Source organism: Notolabrus celidotus, chromosome 2 (genome assembly GCF_009762535.1).
Source record: "Notolabrus celidotus isolate fNotCel1 chromosome 2, fNotCel1.pri, whole genome shotgun sequence".
NCBI classification, from domain to species: Eukaryota; Metazoa; Chordata; class Actinopteri; order Labriformes; family Labridae; genus Notolabrus; species Notolabrus celidotus.
The window spans coordinates 16,787,981-16,810,751 of NC_048273.1; the positions used below are offsets into that span (position 1 = coordinate 16,787,981).

At 40.6% G+C, this 22,771-nt stretch overlaps 1 protein-coding gene across 2 annotated transcripts in view; it reads right to left on the reverse strand.

Moving 5' to 3' along the window:
* Positions 1 to 22,771, reverse strand: part of tle2b (TLE family member 2, transcriptional corepressor b) — a 99,179-nt gene that overhangs the window by 46,554 nt on the left and 29,854 nt on the right. For both annotated transcript variants that reach the window (XM_034675507.1, XM_034675517.1), the window contains exon 4: positions 12,410 to 12,454. In XM_034675507.1, the coding sequence (XP_034531398.1) occupies positions 12,410 to 12,454 (45 nt within the window). The remainder of the gene's footprint in view (positions 1 to 12,409; positions 12,455 to 22,771) is intronic.

Consider the following 22,771-nt stretch of genomic DNA (forward strand, 5'->3'; position numbering starts at 1 on the left):
CATTGTATGAAAAGCGCTTTATAAATAAAGTCTGATTGATTGATAGATTGATTGATGTAACAGGAATAATGTTAAATTCTTACAATCACACAGTCTTTGCCTAAAATAAGTATCAGTTTTCGTTGAGTATGACAGTCACTTCACTGATCCAATTATTGGGTGACAATATCACACAGTAACAGTATTGTGCTTGCAGATTAATACTAGCAAAACTAGCAAACTGTCAGTAAACAGCATCATCAAAGTTAGGTATAACTCTAATCATGCAAGGAGAAGGCTTGGTATTGGCCAATACAAATTTCCATGTAATGTTACATGAGGTCAACCTGTCAACCTGTTTGCGGCACAAGGGGGCCCAAGCCTTGATAGCACCAAAATAAAAATAATTCATTGTGTTTCAACATTAGGTGCACAAAAAGTTTTGTGCAAATCCAGCTTGCATGTTGAGATATTTTTAGAGGATAGGTGAAAAGTTGCCACAGATAGAAAAGTCAGCAAAGTCAGCTCTTTGGATATTTGTACAGAATAACAAATCTCTCAGTCAGTGTCGAAATGCCACACAGCTAGCTTGGATGAACAGACTGTACTTGCCATGTATTGTACATCAAATCGCAAACTATTATTGCGTTTCTTCAGACAATCATTAAAAATATTTGAGGATATCTTCATGAAGTTACACAATAATTTGTATAGAGATATGGATTTCAAATGGCAAGTGAAGCATTCATACTTGTATAAAAAGCAATATAAGATGCAGCTGCTCTATCAGGGAACCATTCACTGGCCACAGAACATGGTCAGACATGCAGCTGCTGTCACATACATTTGATAGCAGCAACACATACACGCACACACTCTCTCTCTCTCACACACACACACACACACACACACACACACACACACACACACACACACACACACACACACACACACACACAGAGAGAGAGAGAGAGATAGATAAGCCAATACAGTCTATGTAGCTTCTCAGAGCTCCACTGCCAGAGTGACAGAGCCATTACGTTAAAAGGCTAGCTCCCTGGGAATTTAATCACTTGCTTTCTCTCTCATCTCATCTTTCTCTCTTTCCTTTTCTCTGTTTTTCCTTCCCTCACCCTGTTTTCTATCATTCCTAAAGGATTGTATCACATTCTTTCCCACTCTCTATGCCTCATTATTCACAAATGAGCTCTGTTACACATGTACGCACAGACATTCACACAAAGTAATAGAGGGAGAGACATCAAAGCCACACATACACAGATGCCACGACACATGCGAAGAGGGAATGCATACACCAATGATCAGAGGCAGAGCAAACACGTACCATGAACACAAACATGCATACAAAGTCTTTTGACCTCTAGAAAGCGGAAACTAGTTGACCCACATATGCAGGCTCGTCCTAATCCAGCCCTTTAAATACAATCAGGGAAAAAACTCAAAACACAACCATGGGATTATCGACTGACTGGGTGGTGGGAACGACAAAGAGAGAAAAAGACGAGGCAGAGGGGATGGAAAGAGTGAGATGGAGGATGTAAAAAGGAGAAGAGAGAAGCCCAATCCTATTAGGAACCAAAGTGGTGAGTTAAAAATGAAGGCAGGTCTCGCTGCACTCTTTCCCTCACCCTCTTTTTTTCTGTCTTGTTCACTCCCAAATGAAATAAGGATTCAGGTCACAACTTCAGCCAAATATACCAACGCATGCACCCTCACACACATGCACAAACACATGCATAAAAAGGCATAAAAACTAGACAGCTTTGGCTAATTGGGCTGGAGGATAAGCACACACACACGCACGCACGCACGCACGCACGCACGCACGCACGCACGCACTTTTTTAAACAACACAAACAGATAAACATCTCTCATGTGATCGCCCTCCCCGGTTTGTTGGTACTCTATATAGATCTTCCTCAGTCCCTGTTTCTGTTTTATTTATTTTCTCAGTTTGTTTTTCACTCCGGCTTTTCTTCTCTCCAACTTTCAGCTCGTTTGACTCATGTGTTGTAATTGTTTAACTGCTTAAAAAAAACAGAAATTTATTTGCAATCTTGCATCAAATAGTGCAGAAAAAGTAGAGGCTAGGCTTCTTACTCTTTTCAGTCACACAAAAACACACGCACAGCCACACTCCTACACCCACAGCCTTCACATGTGTGCTGGTGAAATGAAAGGAGGGAGCAGGAAGGAAGGACAGCCAGCTGCTTCATCTGTCCTCAGGAGTCCACAGGGGAAACAGTCTGGCTGCCGAGCATCCTGACTATCAAACACAGCTTCCTATAATATCCTGCCTGCTCTGTGAACCACGGTGTCTCTGTATACAGCATTGTGACACACTACATGTAGTCCATATATATGCTAACACTGATCCTATAATATCCTGTCTATAGTGTATGAACCAGGCATTCATACTGCAGTGTTCATTGTTATAGTACAGAGACAGTATAAGCTATGGCTGAACTCTAACAAGACTCCAATAATATCTAGATTAGCATTAATTTAAATTAGCCAACATGGATGTTTGGACCATAAACTGTATAGACAGATGGATGTCATGACAGCTCCACAAAAGCCAAAATGTATAGAGCTCCCCCTACTGACTGGCCCCAGTAGATCATAGCACTCCCTTCTTGCATGTTAACAGACGGGATTCAAACTATAAAATCAAGATAAACGCCAAACACATTTTTCTCAAACAAAGTTTCTGTTGTTGAAGTTTTTGTTTTTAATGCTGGTTTCTGCCCAGGCGTTCATTTTCTGAGAAACGTTGTTCTAGTAAGTTATTTAATGCTACATGAAGGAATATAATGCTGGGATTGACAGTTCCATTGACAAAGGGAGAGCTATGTGCATAAGCTATGAGAGCAGAGAAGGAGTGACAAGAGACAATGCAACAAACACTAACACTCCGGCCCCAGAAGCCAATCTGCAAAGAATCTGGCTCCAAATTGTCCAGATTGTAGCGCCTGTTGCTGGGGTACTTGGGCATCACTTTTGTATAAAAGGAGGAGACTGAGACACGCTGTCTATCTTTAAGTACAGTCTTGGGTTGGGACCAAGCGGCAACCTCTGGTCTAAAAATATGAGTCCAATGCGGAGGTGCTAAAAACTGCAGTTCATCGTGGATCTGCTTGAGGCTGGCTCCAGAAGTACCGGAAACCACATACACACCAATTCAAAAAATGTGATCTTTACAGCAGAAATAAACATGTTTACAGCCTGCTTCAAAAGAAGAATGTACTCTGCATAGCTCATTACTCGATCGGCACACACTGTAGGGGGGATGAATATTTTTCTAATGCAGCAATTTCGAAGATATTGAGATTACGAGTCTTCCTATGAGAGGCACAGCTGACTTCATTGACAGGCTGGAACACTGAAGCTGTTGGCTATAGGAGGCTCAAACCCCACCTCTTTGCGTCAATCACTCAACAGCAGCAATATGGCTCCGGCCGACGATTGGCCTCAAAACAGAGCTTCAGAAACAGATGGGGTGACGTCACGGATACTGCGTCAATATTTTATACAGTCTATGGTTAAGATCCAAGTTGCTGTGAAGTGGAGTTGCTGGTTTTCAAACACTGTTACAAAGTATGCACATCTCCTAATCCTAAATGGTTTAACATGCTAATAAGCAAGAAGTGACACTGACATCAGTAATGGTGATGGGATGCTGTTCAGGTGATCTTTCTGTCTGTCTAAGTACTTAATACTTGTGAACTGGTTATTAAGGATTCTACTTTCACTTTAGTGAGTTTAACTAAAGAGCTAATAAGTATTTGTCAAATAATTGCGTCCTAACAACATAGAAGTCTAGCATCACATGAACTGTTATAAAATTTCAATGGTGACCCAGCTTTCAACTCCACAGCCCCTCCGGTTCTCGCTGTCTAATCTGTAATTAAGCACCCTCGCAGCCCGGGAGCTTTATTGCCTAGCATCCTGCTGTATTAGGCTACCAAAATGCAAACAAATTATGCAACTATTCCAGCTTACTAACAGAGAGAATTTCCTTTTTCAAACCGTAAAGGGAGCCACATCTAAATGCAGAACCTTATGTAAAAAGAAGCACATCTTGTTTGAAGGATTTTCACCTTTGCATCATCAGTGTTTCAATCACTGACCAAGTATGCCTGACTCATCCAGGCTGTTACTTAGCTCCTTGAGGTATTGATTTCTAAATAAATCAAAGAGGCATTTATACACACCTTTAACTGCTAATAGTTGTTTATGCATATTTGTAATGATTCAAACCCAGAGTCATCCAAATGAGTGTGAAAAACAGGATTCCCCTGTCTCCAGTGATATGAGAATAACTGAATGATGTAACATCAGCTAAAACAAAATGAGGACACAAATGTGTGTTATGTTTTTATGACTGATAGTGTGCAGATGAAACGTTGCAGTTATCTAAAAAATATTATGATGCGTTGTAGAAACCCTTACCAGTGTAGCATTACACTAAAGAAACCTACAGCTTAAATCCTCATCAAAGAAGGAGATGTAATTCTATTTAAGGCTTCAAGTTTATTACAGTTTGTAAGGCCATGAAGAAAAATAGTGTTTCTGTTAACTGCCTGAGATAACTGAGTGTAATTGCAAAAGATTTATTTCTTTGTGGATGGCAAGGCTTTACTCTTCCGCTGAACACACAATACTCCACTGTTGAATCTCTCCTTATAACCAGTATTGACTAGCTGTGGCTACCCGCCATCTGAAAGACCTTTATTCTCTTAACATAATAAGAATAACTCTGAAGAGTAGAAAAAAAAAAAACATTGTCCAATTGGGAATTGGGCTAAAATACTCATCATACCATCATAGTCAACAAGTTTGCAGTAAGAATTCTTGTGCATTAAAAAACATCTCGACATAATCTCAGTTTTTGGCAAGCTAATGTAATTAATATCTGCTTGATCAAAATGTCTTGAAATTAAAAGGTATTCACAAGAAGCCGTGGTGCATTACAAACATCAATGAATAAAAATGTGTTTTTGGGGGTGTTTTCAAAACAAGTACAATATGGATCTGGTCTAATTACACTTTTTGGATTGGGTCCAACTTCTGTTTTGATCATGTTTGCTTTAATTTTTAGTCCTGAAATACTTAAAAACTGCACGATCATAAGACATTTCCACTGCTGTTGTGTACTGCTGTTGTTGTCGTCTTACTCCCACTTAGCAGTGTGGGATCTGTGTGTTGCTTACTGGCGCTTTGAAGTCAGCTGCTGATGCCCTCATTTACTTCCTCCCATCCATATTTTCATCGTTTGCCTGCTATGTTCTAGTCACATGTTCTGACTGAAAAGTCCAACAAAGCCTCTATTCTTCTTCATCTCACGCCATCTTGCTGTTATCCAGCTGCTAGAATCAGTTGTCAATACAAAGAATCTGCTTCATACATTCACCACACACCTGACAACACATCATCATATCTGCAAACCATGCTGTGCCAACCATTGTGAGCACGCAGTATAAGACTGAATTACAAAGTCACTGAATATACATGTTGTGCGTCTGCACATAGCGGGGGATACAGGCAATGATACCCAAGCCCCAGAAGTGCTATATCAATGAATATAGAACAACCACAGAGAGCAGCGTACAGTCCTTATAGCCTGTCTGGCTCCTCCGGGGGATACAGCAAGTATATATATGTATATATGATATGATATGATAATGGAAGTGAACCAAGAGAGATAATGTGATGACGTGTATGCGCATGTGTGTGCGTGTGTATGAATGTATTCACACAGCTTAAAGAAGGAGAGGGGGAGATGTTATCTCTTCATATAGTTCAGATAGAATCATCTAAGAGAAGAAGGGGGAGAAATAGAGAGGAAATGAGGGGGATCGAGATAGTGAAAGAGAGAGGTGAGGGAGGGGGGATGAAGATAACGAGGGAGGAGGAAATATAGAGAAGGGGTGAGAATGACAGAGAGAGAGAGAGAGAGAGAGAGAGAGAGAGAGAGAGAGAGAGAGAGAGATGGGGATAAAAAGCGAAAGAGGCTAAAAGGAAGGGTAGGGAGGCACGGATTGACTGTTACAGCTCAATTAATGCCAGGACATGAGATGGCCCTGCCACTGATAATGACAGCAAAAGAGAGAGAGGTAGAGAGAGGGGGGGGGAGGAGGGAGGGGGGCAGTAGCTGTGATCTCGACAGGATGTTAGGAGGAAGCTGGAGGGGGGAGAAAGAGTAGGAGGAGGAGAAGGAGGAGAGGAAATAAGAGCAGATACTGTTAAATCTATTCATGATTCATTATTTCTCACTGCGGCTCGAAGTTCCCTCCCTCCCTCCCTTGATGTCTCTCTCCCCCTCTCTCTCTCTCTCTCTCTCCCTCTCTCTCTCTCTCCATCTTTCCTCAGACAGCCCTCCCTCCTCCTTCCCTTTTCCCTCAACTGTTTTTTTTTCTTCCTTTTCTTGGCTTTAATTTTCATCTCTTTTTTTCTCCCCCTCATCTGTTCTCTGAGGTCTTTATCTGTCTCTTCCAAAGGCTTCATCCTTCCTGTTTACCCTCTCCTCTTTCATCCGTTCAATTAATCTCTCCCTTCTTTTTTCCCCCTCACGTCCTTGCTCTCGCACTTTTTTTCCCCAACATTAGCTCTCTCCGCTCACTTTTCTTTCCTGTTGCTCTATCTCTTACTCTCTTCGCCTGCATACCACGCTCTCTCTCTCTCTCTTTTTCTTACAGTCATATCTTCAAAGTCCCTCCCTTTTCTTAATGATCTTGCTCTCACTTTTTTCAAACTATCCCACTCACTCCTCCGTCCCCTCTCCTTTTAAGCGACCCTCGGCTCTACTGCCTCTCCCTTTGTGCTTTATCCTTGTCCACTCTTTTTCTCTCAAATTCCTCACTCTATCTCTGTCTTCCATCACTGCCGTCTTTTGATATCCTCTTTTATACCAGTTTCTTCATTTTAAATTCAATCACACTCTCTCCCATCTTTCTTTTTATTCTATTTCTGTCAATTTCCGCTGCTCTGTTTCTTTTTTCTATGCCTAAGTTCTCTTTTACTATCTACCTCATATGTCTCTCTCACCACCTTGCCTGTTAAACCTTTTTTTCTTTACCAGCTCTCTTTTTTCTCTCTGAATCACTTTCTCTCACATATGTTCAAACACACTTTTTTCCCTGTCCTGTACTCTCTTATATTCCCCCAGCTCACTCCTCACACACTTGCTCTTTTCTCTCTCTCTCTCTCTCTCTCTCTCTCTCTCTCTCTCTCTCTCTCTCTCTCTCTTCGTTTATTTCTCCTTTTTTCTTGTCTTTGTTCTTCTGACTGTGGCTCTTTGGTTTCCTTCTTGTCATCCTCACCCCATACCCTCTTCTCCCCTCCCTTTTCCTCTGTCATCTTCCAAACCTATCCCCCTCTCCCCCTCCTTCTATGTCTATCTCTCAGAGGTGCAGCCAGCACCCCAGTCCATTTCTTCGTTCTGGCGACAGGAGCTGACAGGCCAGTTCTGGCCCATATTGTTGCCAGCCATCTCTCTCTGTCTCTCTCGCTCTGTTTTTCTCTCCCCTAAATCACTACTTCCTCCGCTCTTAATCTCTGTTCTTCTCTCATGTCTTCACAGTTGGGTTATAGTTACTGAATCACAACTTTCTCTGTGTTTTGGGGTTTTAGCTCGACTAAATAAAAAATCAGGGAGCACTAGATTTTTTTGAGTTGATACAGGCATCCTCTTGTGAATGCCATGAAGTCTTTTCCATGTTTAAGTCCTCATCAAGCCACCGGGCCGTCAAACTAAGTATACTCAATGGACTAATGTCAGCGACCTGTCCAGGGTGTACCCTGCCTTCCGCCCTAAGCCAGCTGGGATAGGCTCCAGCCCCCCGTGACCCCTAATGGGATAAGCGGTCAAGATAATGGATGGACTAATGTCAGACCTCTCAACATCTGTCGTCAAACTTACTGAAGTTGTTGCCAATCAGAGTGAATGTGTGTAGACTTTAAATCAAACATTGAACACATTTAATTGCTTTAACTTTGGGCTGTCTTTGGTAAACCTTCTGCAGTTCTCAAATAAGCATTACGGCACACGCTATGTTTTGGGTGCTTGTGCTAGCTACATCTTTGCTACGATAAAAACTTTTTAGATGGCTGAAAAGATTTTTGGCATGAAAACTTGTGAATTAATTCCTCAGCACATGTTTTGCAAGTTAAAGTTATAACAGACACACCGGTGACATCTGTGTGTCTCCCTAATCAACTTGCTGTAGCCATAGACATATAAAAAGTAGTCGCCGCATTGGTTGTTGGGGCGCAAGACATACGGCCGCCATCATGGTCCGGTCATCCTACCCAGGATCCTACCTGTAAACGTAAACTGAAGCAGCAGAGACTTCAAGATGCCAGAGCACTGTGCAGCAAAATACCTTTCATACATCACATATATCACATATCAGAATATTCTATTACTGTTAAGCCCACTATGAATATTAAAATACGCCAAACCATATGTCCTGTATCATACCTATATGTATTACGTTTGCAGAAAAAAAACCCAGCATGAAAATCAGTTTAGTATTTAGCGAGTTATGATTGATTAAATGCGCTGACACTTAATTGCGCCTGCCAAACAGATTACACTGAGTGGAGCGGGTGACCGGACCAAGATGGCGGCCTCACGGCTCGTCAGCACAAGTAGGTAGTAGCGGTCGATGCGGCGTCTACTCTTTATATGTATATGGCTGTAGCAGCACTTGTTCTTCTTCTCTGTATGTAACGGCAGCTTTCGTACCGCCACCTACTGTGTAGGATTGTGGAGGCTTTGTCACTTTTATCTGTTGTTTCTATACGATAAATTGTATTATTGTAATAATAAATAATACAAGAACAATCCTTTTAAGATGCTGGTAGCCTATCAGTGGGATATAAATCTTGCAGAATATTTTAGAAGTTTAAATCTCAAATATCCCAGTTTGAAATAAAGAAGAGACATTTTAAATTCCTGTTCACTGATATCATCAGCAGTGAAGATTAATAACAACAGGTCTACACCTAATCCCTTTTGGTTTAAAATACAGTAGCACTACTTTTTCACACTAAATCCAAATGAAATAAGAGAAATATATTCATTCTGAGCATGTATGTGCTGTAGTTCATATATTTCTCAGTTTGAAAGGACTTGTAGCTTCTCAAACCTTGAAGCAGATTTCAGATACTTTGTCTTCTGCTCTCCTTATCCCCAAGAGTCTCCCCTATTTTGTCTGTTTTTGGCTTTCAAGTCAACAGGTTGCAGAGTTTTAACAGAGTGTACTGTAATAAAGGTATTTTTGACAGCAGCGTCACCTGGATTACAACATTTAGCTTACCAAAGGAAGCTGAATACGGCTGTATTATAAATAACCAATCCAATCCGAGGCAAGAAAATGAAAAGACTCTTATATGTTAAATCTTACCTTACATCAAGGTGCAACAAGATTTGAGCTACACAAGCATTACCCTGGAAAATGACTGGTATTCATCTCTATGCAGATAAGCAGATGTTGCCTCTTCTCCAGTACACATTGATTAGTCTCACCTCTGCCTGCAGATGCTTCATAATCATAATTATTCTACTGATAAGGAGCGGGTTTGTATTTAAGCAGATTTTTAGATTTTTTTAAGCCTTAAAACTTGTATGAAAACACTGTCCCGTCCTTCATTTGTCATTCTTATCGGCTGACATGAAACTTGGATTCAAGCTAATACACACAGCTGAAGCAATGTGAACTGTGGTTTTGTTTCTGTTTCTGCATCACATTATGACCACTACAATACAAATACGGAGTGCTTTCAACAAACATGAGAAAGAGAGGTTTTGTGTGAATCTGCTGTCTGCTATGTGTTCATATTTAGATCCCAGTTAATCTAAATGCATCATGCTATCATATCTGGAAGTGTTGTGGCTGCACTACATGTTTGATGATCTTGTGCTATAGTTATCATGTACATGAAAAGACACAATGATTATAAGGTCTAAGTGAAGAGTGCAGAGGCTTTCATTTGATGCCAGTTTTACAGACACATTCAAACAATATGCTCTTTTCAAAATGCATCTGCTGGGCCTGCTGGGAGTTTGTTGTAAAATATGGAGGATGCTTTTCAACCTGATAATGATTGTATGTATCTGAATAGGTGTCCATCTACACAGAGTAACAGATTTCATGTCTCCCTATTCATCCGTCTGTCTGTCTGTCTGTCTGTGTGTGCGTGTGCGTGTGCGTGTCTGTCTGCAAATTGATGGTCTCTCTTTCCTGCGACCCAGACAGTGAATTAGAGGAAGTGTGTGAACTGATGAGCAGTCACCGGCTCCAGAGAGCGCACACTGCTCATCAGACATGTCTTTATTCAATAACAGATTTCAGAGGGGAGAAATGGAAATGATATATCACACACACTGACCTTCTTTTCTAACGTCTTCCTGTTTTTGTTTCAGGGAAGTAGCAGGTGAGTTTACACACCACTCCTCGCCATACCATGCTTTAACCACAGCATGTCATCCAGTGTCAGTTAACCTGTCTGTCACTGCAAGTTAAGTTTAACATACATTAGCCATTGCTGTGGTAACCATCTGGGCCGGCAAGTTAAATAGTCTTGTTCTGTGGTTCTCACATCATTTTCACATCAGTGGGGGTTTCACCTCCTCACTCACATAATGAGATAATTACCAAAGATGAGATTGTCCGCACAAATAAACATTTAGTCAAGGTGATATCACCATGATGTTAAAAAAGAAAAACCCACTCTGCATTTTTAATTCTTACATTCATGCATCAGTACCTGCATTTATTCTCCTGATGATGCAAACAGAGGTGCATAGTGCAGCAAAGTATTGTGCAGCGACTCTCAACAAACTAGTGGAGTCAGTCGTGCATTGCTTTGTGTTGAAACCATTTATTGATCTTGCTGACTCATTAATATTCTACTCAGAGAAAATACATTCTGGTAAAGATAAATAATAAATAAATTATCCTGGTTCTAGTCCCCTTTTTCAAATAATTTAAGTCCCTTTTTCTCTTCTCAATGGCTTTGCAAATCTTTAATAGAAATGATTCTGTTTTATCCTGCAAACATTATGAACTGGAACAAGAAATAGAAATACATGCAAAGCATGATACAGTACATACTCCCGTATGTATATGTTATATCTTGTACATAAGACAAGATGACATAAAATACGCTGGAACTTCTTTAATCCACAAACTGTAGTACCAGATAAAGTAAATACAAAAGAAAAAGAATGCTTTCTAAAGCAACAACTGAAGTATGTAAAGGTTTGAAACATATGTAAGCTAAGCATTAAAAGTAGTAATGTCAAATACAATCACAATATGAGATTTTTTATAAAAAATATAGACCAATGGCAACAGATAATAAGTAAAGAATAAAGATTAGTGGATGGGTGGTTATAACCCATTATTATTCTTACGTCAAAAAAAAGGCCAAATACGTTGTCTTCCCCCTAAGTTATATTTTCTACAGCAACAAAATGCATATCACTGACGGGATTGAATACGGGTACATGTTTGACACGCAGAATATCAACGATCAGGCTCAGTTGCACACATAGGTTAAGTGTTGCCAATCAACTGCAGTCCAACTGCAGCCCATCAAGATCCTTGACAAAGTTCATAAAACCATCCCAAGTGCTATGGAAGTTCTGGAGGGCGCCATTTACACTGTATCGGATCTTTTCCAACTGAAGACTAGACATTATATTACGGACGAGATGAGTGTGGGTGGGTGGAGCAGCGTTCTTCCAGTTCAGCAATATCAACCGTCGTGCCAATAGGGAAGAGAACGCAAGAGCTTTTCTCTGTTTGGTAGTTGTGGTTATGTTTGCTGGGGGTACACCAAAGATAGCAGTGAGGGGGCCGAGGTTCACTCTATTTTTAAATTAAAATATCCGTATTTGGCACCAGTCATAAGATAACTGTGTCACACAGGTCAGGTTGACCACAAATTGCAATGTATCAGCATTTTGGTCTGTTTATATGATGTGGAATATGTGTATGTAAATGGTGAAACAGTATTTTGCTCACTGAGTGATAGTATTGCATGAGAAAGTGAAGGTTAGTCATGTGGCATATGGTGTAAAAAAGCATATAAACCCAAGTTATAAGTAAAAGCCTGTAGTGATGTTCTAACAGGCTGAATTGTTGTATTGTCTTTTTAATAATTTGTCCACTTTATGTACACAGATGGAAGTTACTTGGCATAGATACAAAATATAAAGGAAGGGATGGGAATAAGGGAATATAGTACAAACCCGCCCACACAGACTAACACTGTCATACAATATTTGTGAGTGTAAAATAACACATTCACCTCCCGCCTACTCAATAAATGCAACTTCTGCACAGAAGGTGTTGATACTGAAATCACTCATAAATATACTGAGCTAAGTGGCTCTTACCTGTTTGTGCATCTCAATGTTGAGACCGTAGGACATCTCATAGTACTGTGGAGACAAAGACAAGGGACAGAGCTTTGTTAGCATTGTATACACAGAACACATTAGCATTCAGTCTTACACAATATCTCCCATTGAACATCTGTTGCTCAGCGTTGCTGCATATGCTGCTGTTAGACAGTGTGGTTTTAATGAAAGCAAGAAAGAACAAGAGAAAAGATTGGAAAAAAGGAGAGCCAGCTTGTGTGTGTGCATGTGTGTGTGTGCATTGTCCAACAAATTGTGTTTGTCTGTTTATTGATAATGAGCAGTTTATGTGCCTGTTTGAGCGATCACTTTCTCAGCATGTGTTTGTGCTACATGTTGTAATCAATTCACTGTTTGTGTTTGTACTCATACACGTGTGTTTGTGTGTGTGTGTGTGTGTGTGTGTGTGTGTGTGTGTGTGTGTGTGTGTGTGTGTGTGTGTGTGTGCGCGCGAGTGTGTGTGCGCACGTGCATGTGTTTGTGGGAGACCTATGTATGGTGGCCATCAAAATAATGAGACTCTGTGGATGCACATGAAAACAGATGGTAATGTAAGATGAAATTGCATGCAATCCAAATGCTATCAAATATGCCTGAACACATCTGGAGGTGGTCGAGCCTGCATTGTGATCAGATTTTAAACAGGTGTGTATATAATCTGTACCAGATTAGCCTAATTGCTCCATACTTTTCAAGTCTTGGTCTAATACCAAGCCAGCTCAACATACTCAGGCTTTCTTTGGGTCAGCTGGCTCGACAGGCAGAGGTATCAGGCATCTCGAAAGTGGTCATGAACTCTATCTGTTAACTCAGGCTTTCAGCTTCAGGCTCAGCGCACTCACACAAAAGGAAGCTTTTAGCGCATCATTGGATACTTCCCCCACATGAAAGGTACAATCACCAGCAATTTACTTCAGTGATCTAATATAATGATGATGATGATGAATACAACAGATGTCCATAATGTGATGCATATTGTAACTACACAGCTTCATTCTGGAGATTAATATACATGACATTACAGTTCCAAACGTTTCATTCTTTACTAATTAAAGAACAGCACTTTACAGCCGATTAAAAGCTGAAACTCTGAAACAGCTGATGAGTTTTCAGGTAGTTAACAAGGTGATCCAGCCACATTAAGAAGAGGCCAGCTTAGAGACACTGACATTGACTTTAGGCTGAACAGAACCTGAAGAAAACTGAACACGTTTAAAGTAAAACATCATAAACAACTTGAAAAGTAAGGAAAAAAGATCAGCCTCTTCCAGTCCAACACCTTTAGGCAACTCCTTTCTAAGGGGAGGGCATAAATAAGTTGATGACGTAGCACCAGCGCTTTCTTTTGTCACATTTGAGGTATGACAACAAATTGACACCAGATATTGTCTGTGACGAGGGTTAATGAGGTTTGATTGATTAACCAATTGTTCAAAAAAGGTTCAAAAATTGAATTTTACTGAGTCTTCCCCCTAAAGAAAACTGCATTTAATAATGCAGTTAATAATTATTTTTAGAAATCATCCGTTACAGCCCAGACAACAAATCCTAACCATATGATCATAACATTTCTACAACATGCGTGTCATTCTCCTTCCTGACATCTGTTGTATTTTGTATCCTTTTAGATTTTCCAACAGCAGAGTAATAGTACCTCTTAGAGGTGCATGTGTGCGTGTGTTTGCTAAAAACCTTGTGCAAGCACTTCTGCACGTGTGTGAGTGCTTACTAAACATGTTGTTCCCCCTTCTCTGTGTTTGTTTGAGTGTGTGTGTGTGTGTGTGTGTGTGTGTGTGTGTGTGTGTGTGTGTACATCAGTAATGTGCTGTAATGGTGTTGGTGGTGAGTGGCGCACAGACAGTGAGGATCCGTCACGGTGACAAAGACAGCGTCTGCTGCCGGATGAGCAACGCTCTGACTGATGAGAGCGAGACACTACTCCCTCTCTCTTCCTCTCTGTATTCTCCTGCTCATTTTCACTCCATCACTCTCTCCTCTCTTTTTCATTTATTCCCCGCCTCATTCAGTCCCTCTCTCTCTTCACTATCTCTATCTTTTAGAGGCTGTCAGTCTGTCCTTTCTATCACTCCTCCTTTTAGTTATTTCTCTCCTTCTTTTTCCAGCTGTCAGATGTTCCCTCACTCTCCATTTCAGTCTATCTCTCTATTCCCATCTCATTTGACTCACTGGCTATCTTTGTCTGTTACCCAGCGAACTAAATTCAATTCTGCTTTTTTGCCCTGAACATGATTCAGTACAGCACTTCCAGATTACATTGTATTATGTTTAAACATTCAGAGTAATAATTGTGAATTTAATAAGAAAAATAATGGCTCCCTCATTACTCCATAGACTACATAGAGTGATACAAAATGCAGCAAACACACACTCAATCTCCACACTTGCCCACAACATTATTAAACATCGGCACTATGATGAAAAAGACACTCAAATGAGATGAAAACTAGAAAAGAAGATGAAATCAAATTTTTAAAAAAAGAGTGAACGAGAAGTTCAGCATAGTATTCATTTGTTGTTTCACTGTATCTCCCTAAGACTGTAACATGATCCCACACATTATGCTGCTACAGCGACAATGTGTGAATTTCTACATGTACATATCATATATCCTCAAACAGAGGGACTTTAATTCTGGGTTTTTAAGATAAAAAATTGTTACTTAACTTAACTTTACATTATACTCCAATGATCCGAAGGAGTGGAAAACACTGATTTTTGACTTGAGAATAAGATAATGCTGTTGATGTGTTAAGTGTCTCATTTATTTGTTGGGGAAAAATGTCAGATAGAGATAATGTGATAGATATGAAAAATGTTTGATATTACCAGGTTGTTAATTTAAACATTAATGTGTCACTATGACATGGGAGACCTAATCAGGCTTCTAAACAATATGATCATCACTCTCCTCCAGTCTTAGTAATGCTGTTTGATGCCTGAACCTTCAGAGGCTTCATGTCTCAAAAGTTTGATATAAGCTGATGTTGGAGGCAACAACAAGCCATCCATTTTGACATTTATCTACAAGGTTTTGTAATCATACAGACGGCAATGAAACATGAAGTTTGGCTCTGTCACCGACTTAGGAACAAATCACTGTTTTAACAATGAGAAAAAATATGTTTGTTTGCAGAGGGAACAGAGTTGTGGTACTCAAATGCAGGACTAATGGCCCTTTTCCACTGGCCCGTCTCAGCCCTACTCTACACAACTTGACTCGACTCTACTCGGTTTGTGTTGTGTTTCCACGGGCGCGGTACCTCGTGTCAGATACCAGTTTTTCGTACCTGCTCCGCTCTGGTTCCAAGCGAGCTGAGCTGATACTAAAAGGTGACATTGATGGACTGCCAGCCACTGATTGGTCAGAGAATCTCGTCACCGAAGAGTCATGAGCACGACGCCCAACACAGGAATCAAGCCCGCCATTTATAGAAAATGACATCAGTACTATACAATGTCTGCACGCAAAGTTTGCAAAAAGCCACAGCCCGAGCAACAAGTACACCATTGCCTCCATGTCCTCCATTGTTTGTGATTGTTGTGTTTGTGTCGCGTTCAAATTGCAGTGAACGCAGTTTCACGCAGCTGTGTTATGATGACCCATCCCACCGTGAGTCGGTACTCGGGCTGGTGGAAAAGGTACCCAAACCCAATAGAGTTGAGTCGAGTAGAGCTGAGTCGAGTCGAGTAGGGCTGGAACTGTGTAGTGGAAAAGGGCCATTAGACTCCAACGAGAGTCCTACTTTTCAGGACTTGTGACTTAACTTATGGATAAAGACTATTGCAAAGACCAAGATAGTTTATTCAGTTTTGAGCACTGACTGTACATGGACATAGTCTTTGTGACGTCATCCATCCGTTTCTGAAGCACTGTTTCGAAGCCTTTGAACGGCAGTCACCATACTGGAAATGCTGACCCAACCCAACTCTCAGGCTACATAACTAAAGACAAAAGGTTGGAGTTGGGGCGGGGCTTTAGCCTCCTCACAAATCATCAGGTAATCGGGACTCGACTCGGATTTGTATTTAGTGACTTGACACAGACTTGAACACTGAGGACTGAAGACTTCACTGTGACCAGAGATTTGTTGAGTCAAGTTAGTGCTATGTAAACAGATTCCGATACACCCAATATTTTGGGGTTTTCCTGTGTGGAAAGAGGATATCCACCTGGGGAACTATGGGTAATCTTCCTCTTGTTGCACTGCTAATTTTCTAGAGACTGCCAACAACCTGAGGTGAGTGATGTTTGTTATGGCATATCCCAGTTTGCAACAAAAACTACATGAACACATACCCAACAAACATAAAGCCAGAACACTTCCAATTCCCCCAAAGTCTTTGACATATCTACCTATCTATCTATCTATCTATCTATCTATCTATCTATCTATCTATCTATCTATCTATCTATCTATCTATCTATCTATCTATCTATCTATCTATCTATCTATCTATCTATCTATCTATCTATCTATCTATCTATGTTGTTTGTCTCTTGTCCTCTCTCGCTTGTCTCCCTCTCCTGTCAACACCCTCTCTGACTTTCTTACCAATTATCCTTTCATTTCTTTTTGTTACTCTTTCTTTCCCTTTCTCCTCTATTGTCTCACCTTGTTTTTGTCCACCAGCTGTATCATGTCACCCGTCTTTTACAGTACACTCATGTCTCTTTTCTACGCTATCATTCTTTCTTTATTCTTTCCTCCAGTCATTTCTATCAATCATCTGTCTCCTTTATGTTCTCCCTCTTTTTCATGCTCTCTCTCCCTCTATCTCGCCATTTCCTTCCTGGTTTGATCACTCTATTTATTTGCTCTCTCTGTCTCTCTCTTGATCTTTCCCTCTTGTCCTTGTCAAGAGCTATATCTTTATTTCTTCCTTTCTCTCTTTTTGTTGAGCCCACGTCCACTGAGTATTTTGCCCTTCTATCTTACTATTCCTATCATGGGCAGATGTGAAAAAAGGTGTTTTATGTTCAAAAAAACATGTTCATACATTGCACAGAAACTCTTCCCTGTGTAGAAAAAAAACACACTTCTATGTACAGACCTGAACATATGTACTGTAGCTGGCTCTTTGTGCTTCCATGTCAGCCTCTTCTAACCCTCTCAACATGAAAGACATGTGACATTTCTCTTTGTTCTTCCCCCTTCCTTCCATCTCTCATCAGCCTCCTTCGTCACCTCTCCATCATTACACCTCACTTCTCCTCCTCTCCTCCACCTTTTAACTCAATTCTCATCTTTCTCTCCTTATTAATCCTCCATCCATCTCTCCCATCAGCCTCTTCACCTCTCTGTCATTGCACACCTTCCCCTTTCACTCGCTACTCTTTCATTCTGTCCTCTCTCTTTTCATTTAAAATCTCACTTTTCATCCACTACACTAACAGCTAAGTGCAGCAACCACAGCCCTGCAACCTTGTAAGTAACAACAGAGCACACTTCAGCAGCCAGAGATCTGCTGTAATGAAGCAGCTGACTGTGTAGGACCAGAACAACATTATGAAGGGTTACCGTGAAGGTTCGTTCTGCAGCAGCTGTGAAGGTTGAGTAGCTTTGATGCTGCCACTGTGCATTTTTGAGAGTAGGTGGACTCAATGGAAAGATTTCATTGAGACTGTTAAAATGAAAAATGTCATTCATGACAATACATTTCACTGTCATTGAGAAATAAGAGTTTCTTCAGTGATGTATCCCAAAGCTGCAATACCAAAACAAGGCTAAATAAAAGAGAATAATGATATAGATAATAAATTCTTAAGAAAATACTCAAAGATATGTTACACAACAAAACACCGTAGTGTACTGTGATAAGTTCATTCACTCAGGCTCAAATTTTCTAAACTTTTTCGACACTTAACACCTGAATAGCTTCTTATTTTTTACTTTTCTAATAAATTTAACAAAGAAACATGCTGTACTTTTAAAACCACTGCATTTATACGACAGCTGTTTTCTAGATTAAACAATGTGGGACATTTACGAAATATTAGCTTCCTCTGCCAATAAAATGCTTCTGACCAAGCGTGCCGGATACGGCCCTGGTGGTGAGGCTTTCAGCAGTGTGACTGCCCCCTGGTGGCTGGTTGCAGTATAGGTCAAAAAATCCGTCTCCCCCATTCATTTGAATGGGGGAGCAGTCAAACTTTAAAAAATAAATACACGTTGTATGAATGTTTCTCACATCCGTATGCTGTGGTTATATGTAGTTAGTATTTGACTGTTTTGTGTTCAAGGCCTCTTTTTTCTGAAAAGTTTCTTTTTCGTTAGTTATTAGAGTTTAAAAAACAAGGTTTTACTTCTGGGTTTCCTTTGATTCACAGCCACCGTAGAACGAAACTTCAAAGGACACACAGCGTCTTGTGACGTCACGCTGTAGGGCGGAGCTTATTACAAAGGCTTCACAGGCTCTGGCTGCACAATGGCGGCGCCCAGGAGAGGGATTTTTTGGCTTCGGAACTGTACAACGGGAAGAGGCGGAGCAACGCTGTCCACTTTTATTTACAGTCTATGCTTCTGACACATAAACACAGACATAACTAAACCATTGGTCACTATCGTTGAAGTGACAGCCAGCCTACAAAACAAAGTTTGTTCCTTTTTATGAAATCTCATTATTAGAACTTTCTCCAGGCAGGTACAAAAACACAACAGATTGGAGTTTTGAATCAATCATAAACAATGTAAAATACCAATTTAAAAGAAAAGTAACTAACAAAAAACAAAAGAAGTACTTAAGTTAATAACCAGAATAGAATTTGATTAAATTAAATTCGAAAAAACAGGAGACACAGCTACCGATATGTTACGTTAGACATGAGGAAATCTGAGAGACTCTAGTATGATTATTTCTAAACTGAGTTATCACATTGACTACAAGACAGCAGCTGACTGAATCATTTCTTTTGCGTAATTTAGAAAGGGATTATATATTTATGAAAAGCTTTGGTTTAGCCTCTCACAGAATTATTTTTTGTCTCTCATTTCAAAAATGAGAAAACATGTTGATTCCAGTGTGCAAAGTCGTGTTTTCCTTTAACTGCCCAACCAACATCTCACAGTTTGACCAATTTGAATCCAGTAAGAACTGATAGTAGATTGTTGCTTGGAGGTCATCAGCAAAAGAAAATATAATATGAACAGTATGCATTTTATTGATTGGGCCTATAGTTACTATGATGTTGCTGAGGCCTTTGTAGTAATTAATCCGCTGAACCCTCAGTCAATATCTTTATTCCCATAACTCCTGAAAACTCCCTATAATGTGCAGGGTGGGCTGCATGTGTGAACACAAACAGCTACTTTACCCAGTACACAGCAGGAACAGGGACAGAGGAAAGACCTTTGCGATGGTTTTTGCAACCAGCAGCAGAGCAGCTGTATGTCTGGCTCTAACCCTTGACATCTTGACTTTGCAACCCTAAAGCAAAACCCCAATTGCGAGTGGAATGCTCGATGGGTGGGAGTAGTTTTCCACAGGAGCCAACTCAAATCAACTTGTAGAAGATGTGTTTTCTCAGAAGGAGCGCTAAAAAAACAGTGCAGAATTTATTGCACTTCCACATCCCTATAGTTTCTAGGGTGGAGGCTGACTATATTATATTATGTAAAATCAAGGCTAAATGTGTTTTTCATTACATGGGACCTTTAAACTGTCCTTTCTCTACCACTGCCAGCTTATAAGTCTGATAAAAGGCATGAGCACAGATGAAATATCTTTACACGTTTGGGCACTAGTAAAAGCAACATTTTCAAACCATCCTCCCAGTAGCAGGAGGTTATTCACCTCTTTATGCTCCAGTGCCCCTCATTGTGATGCCACGAGAGAAGTGCAGAACTACTGCTGATAACAATATTAAATTGTGATGGTTTATTGGTCTCTGCGGCATCGTTTCCCCCGCACTCGCTTCCTTGCAGGGAGGAGAGAAAGAACTTCACCTTTAGGACAGCACAAAAAGTGTTTATGTGGTCATTCAAAACAGCAACTCTCAGGCTGAAATCAGCTTTATGATCTCAGAAATTTAAACACTAACAGGTGACATAAGCTTAGAGTACTGCAGAATATTTGCTGAACGCCAGAAGCTACTAGGTGAGTTATAACATCACTTTGTTACAGTGGGAAAAAAAGCTGTTCTAGCAAGAATTTTACTTTTAACAGTACAACCAGTTCAATCCCACAATTAATTGGTCCAGTCAGGGTTTCCTCTGAAGAGGCAGAGGAGAACGCTAAGTGAGTGAAATGTAGTAGCAGTTGTCCTGTGGGTGTAGGCTAGACAGCAGTGAAGTGACTATTGTGCTATTTGTTCAGTCTGTACAGCACTCTTGTGACAACACTCTATGATAGTCTGGACTGTAGTATACCAACAACTGCTTTTTAGTCTGTGAATAATGTTGGTGTAAATAAGGCCGCAGTTCCTAGTATTCTTTAATGCTCACAGTTAAACCTCATGGCTGACAATTTGGATCTTACAGTGTGTGGGTAGTCTTTGCATGAACAATGCTACTTTCCAGCAAAGCAGATTCAAGTACAGTGAATGGACCTGGATACTACAAGAAAATAACTCACACTGCTATGTTGTATTGTGCTTTTCATTAAGACTTAAGCACAGTAAAATGTACTACAACTGCAACATAGTAATAGCTATAAATTGCAGTATTGCAGTATTTGTTGGTATGTTGAAGTTGCTTTTATAATAGGTTAATCAAAACTCCAATTACAACCTCTCATGTCCACAGTCCTGCCTTATAAACAGTCTCTGTTGTGTCACTGTCTCTCATTTAGTGCCATGCAGGATCTCTTGTCAAGTAAGCTGTGTGTGTGTTGTAGCCATACTGTATAAATATGGACATAGTAACTATGACGTCACCCTTCTGTTCCTGAGCGCTGTTTTGGAGCTAATTGACGGCGTCAGCCATATTGGAAATGCGGAACTCAACCAGGCAGAGTGTGACGTAAAGAGGCGGAGTTTGAGTCTCTTAGCCAACCGCTATGTGTTCCCGTCCGGGAGTCAAGTCAGTCATGTCCTTATTTGGGCAAAAACTCGTAATCTTAATATCTTCTGAACTGTCGCGTTAGAAAAAAATTAGCCCCTCGTACAGTGTGTGCCGATAGAGAAATTAGCTAAATTAAAGATTGTCTTTTCTGAATTGGTGTGTATGTGGTTTCCAGTGTTTCTGCAGCCAGCCTCAAGCGGCTTCTCGATGAACTGCAGTTTATAACACTTCCGCATGGGCTTCATAGTTTGAGACCAGAGGTTGCCGCTTGGTTGTAGCAGAGTGCAAGGTTGGTGTAACTGTGGTTATGTCTAAAGGCTGATTTATACTTCTGCGTCTCCCCTACGCAGCAGGGGCTGACGCAGACATGAGCACCACATACTTGTGCGTTGTTGTGTCTGTGTCGTGCAGCAATTCTCCGCCGAAACGCCTGAGGGCAGTGCGGTCTCTCTGATAGCCGGCCGCCTGCTTCTGGTCCCGCTACGATCTCTGTTTACTTTTCCACAGCGATTCAGAGCGTGTTATGTTAATCTACAGCTGATACATGTTGCTGTTTATCATACAGACATGATTACATGAAGAATAGAGAGGAGGAGATGAAATACACGGCCGATGTGCGGCCGATGTCCGGGATCCCGAAAGTGCTGTAAATGCGGGAAAGACAAAGCCGCCGAGCGGACCAATCACAGAGCTTGCGGTCCGCGTCGGCTCTACGGGGAGTTACATTTTGGAGGAGGTGCACGTCAGCTATGTGCGTAGGCCTCGGCGTAGGTACAGGAGCTACGCAGACCCCCGGCGTAGGGTACGCCGTTGATTCAACGCAGAAGTATAAATCAGCCATTAGTGTGTGTTGCTTATCCTGACGGAGGAACAGTAAGCCAAATGGCTGAACACACAGCACAGCCTACCCAGAAAGTATGGAAGAGGGACAGTTTGTGTGTGTTTGTGTGATGAGAGTTTGAAGGATTTATATGAGATGACTTTAATTTAACTGAAATATGGGGAGGTAAATGTCACCAACAATGATTTCTGACACAAACATGCAAATGGGTTGATTTGAGTTTGTCTAAATAGAGACTAAAAAAGGCTTACACTATGCTGGAGATAAATTAGTTTTATAAATATTTCAGCTTCTAACGGGTAAATTAATATAAATATAATGCGTTTATGTTGTATATCTTCTACTTTCTTGCAGCAGACAAAGGTCCACTAAATAATCCACAATGTGTGTACATTAGAACAGATCCATAAACAGGAAATATGTTTTGGGCATTAAACTAAAGTACTTCAATCTGTCATAATAAAGACAATAGATGAG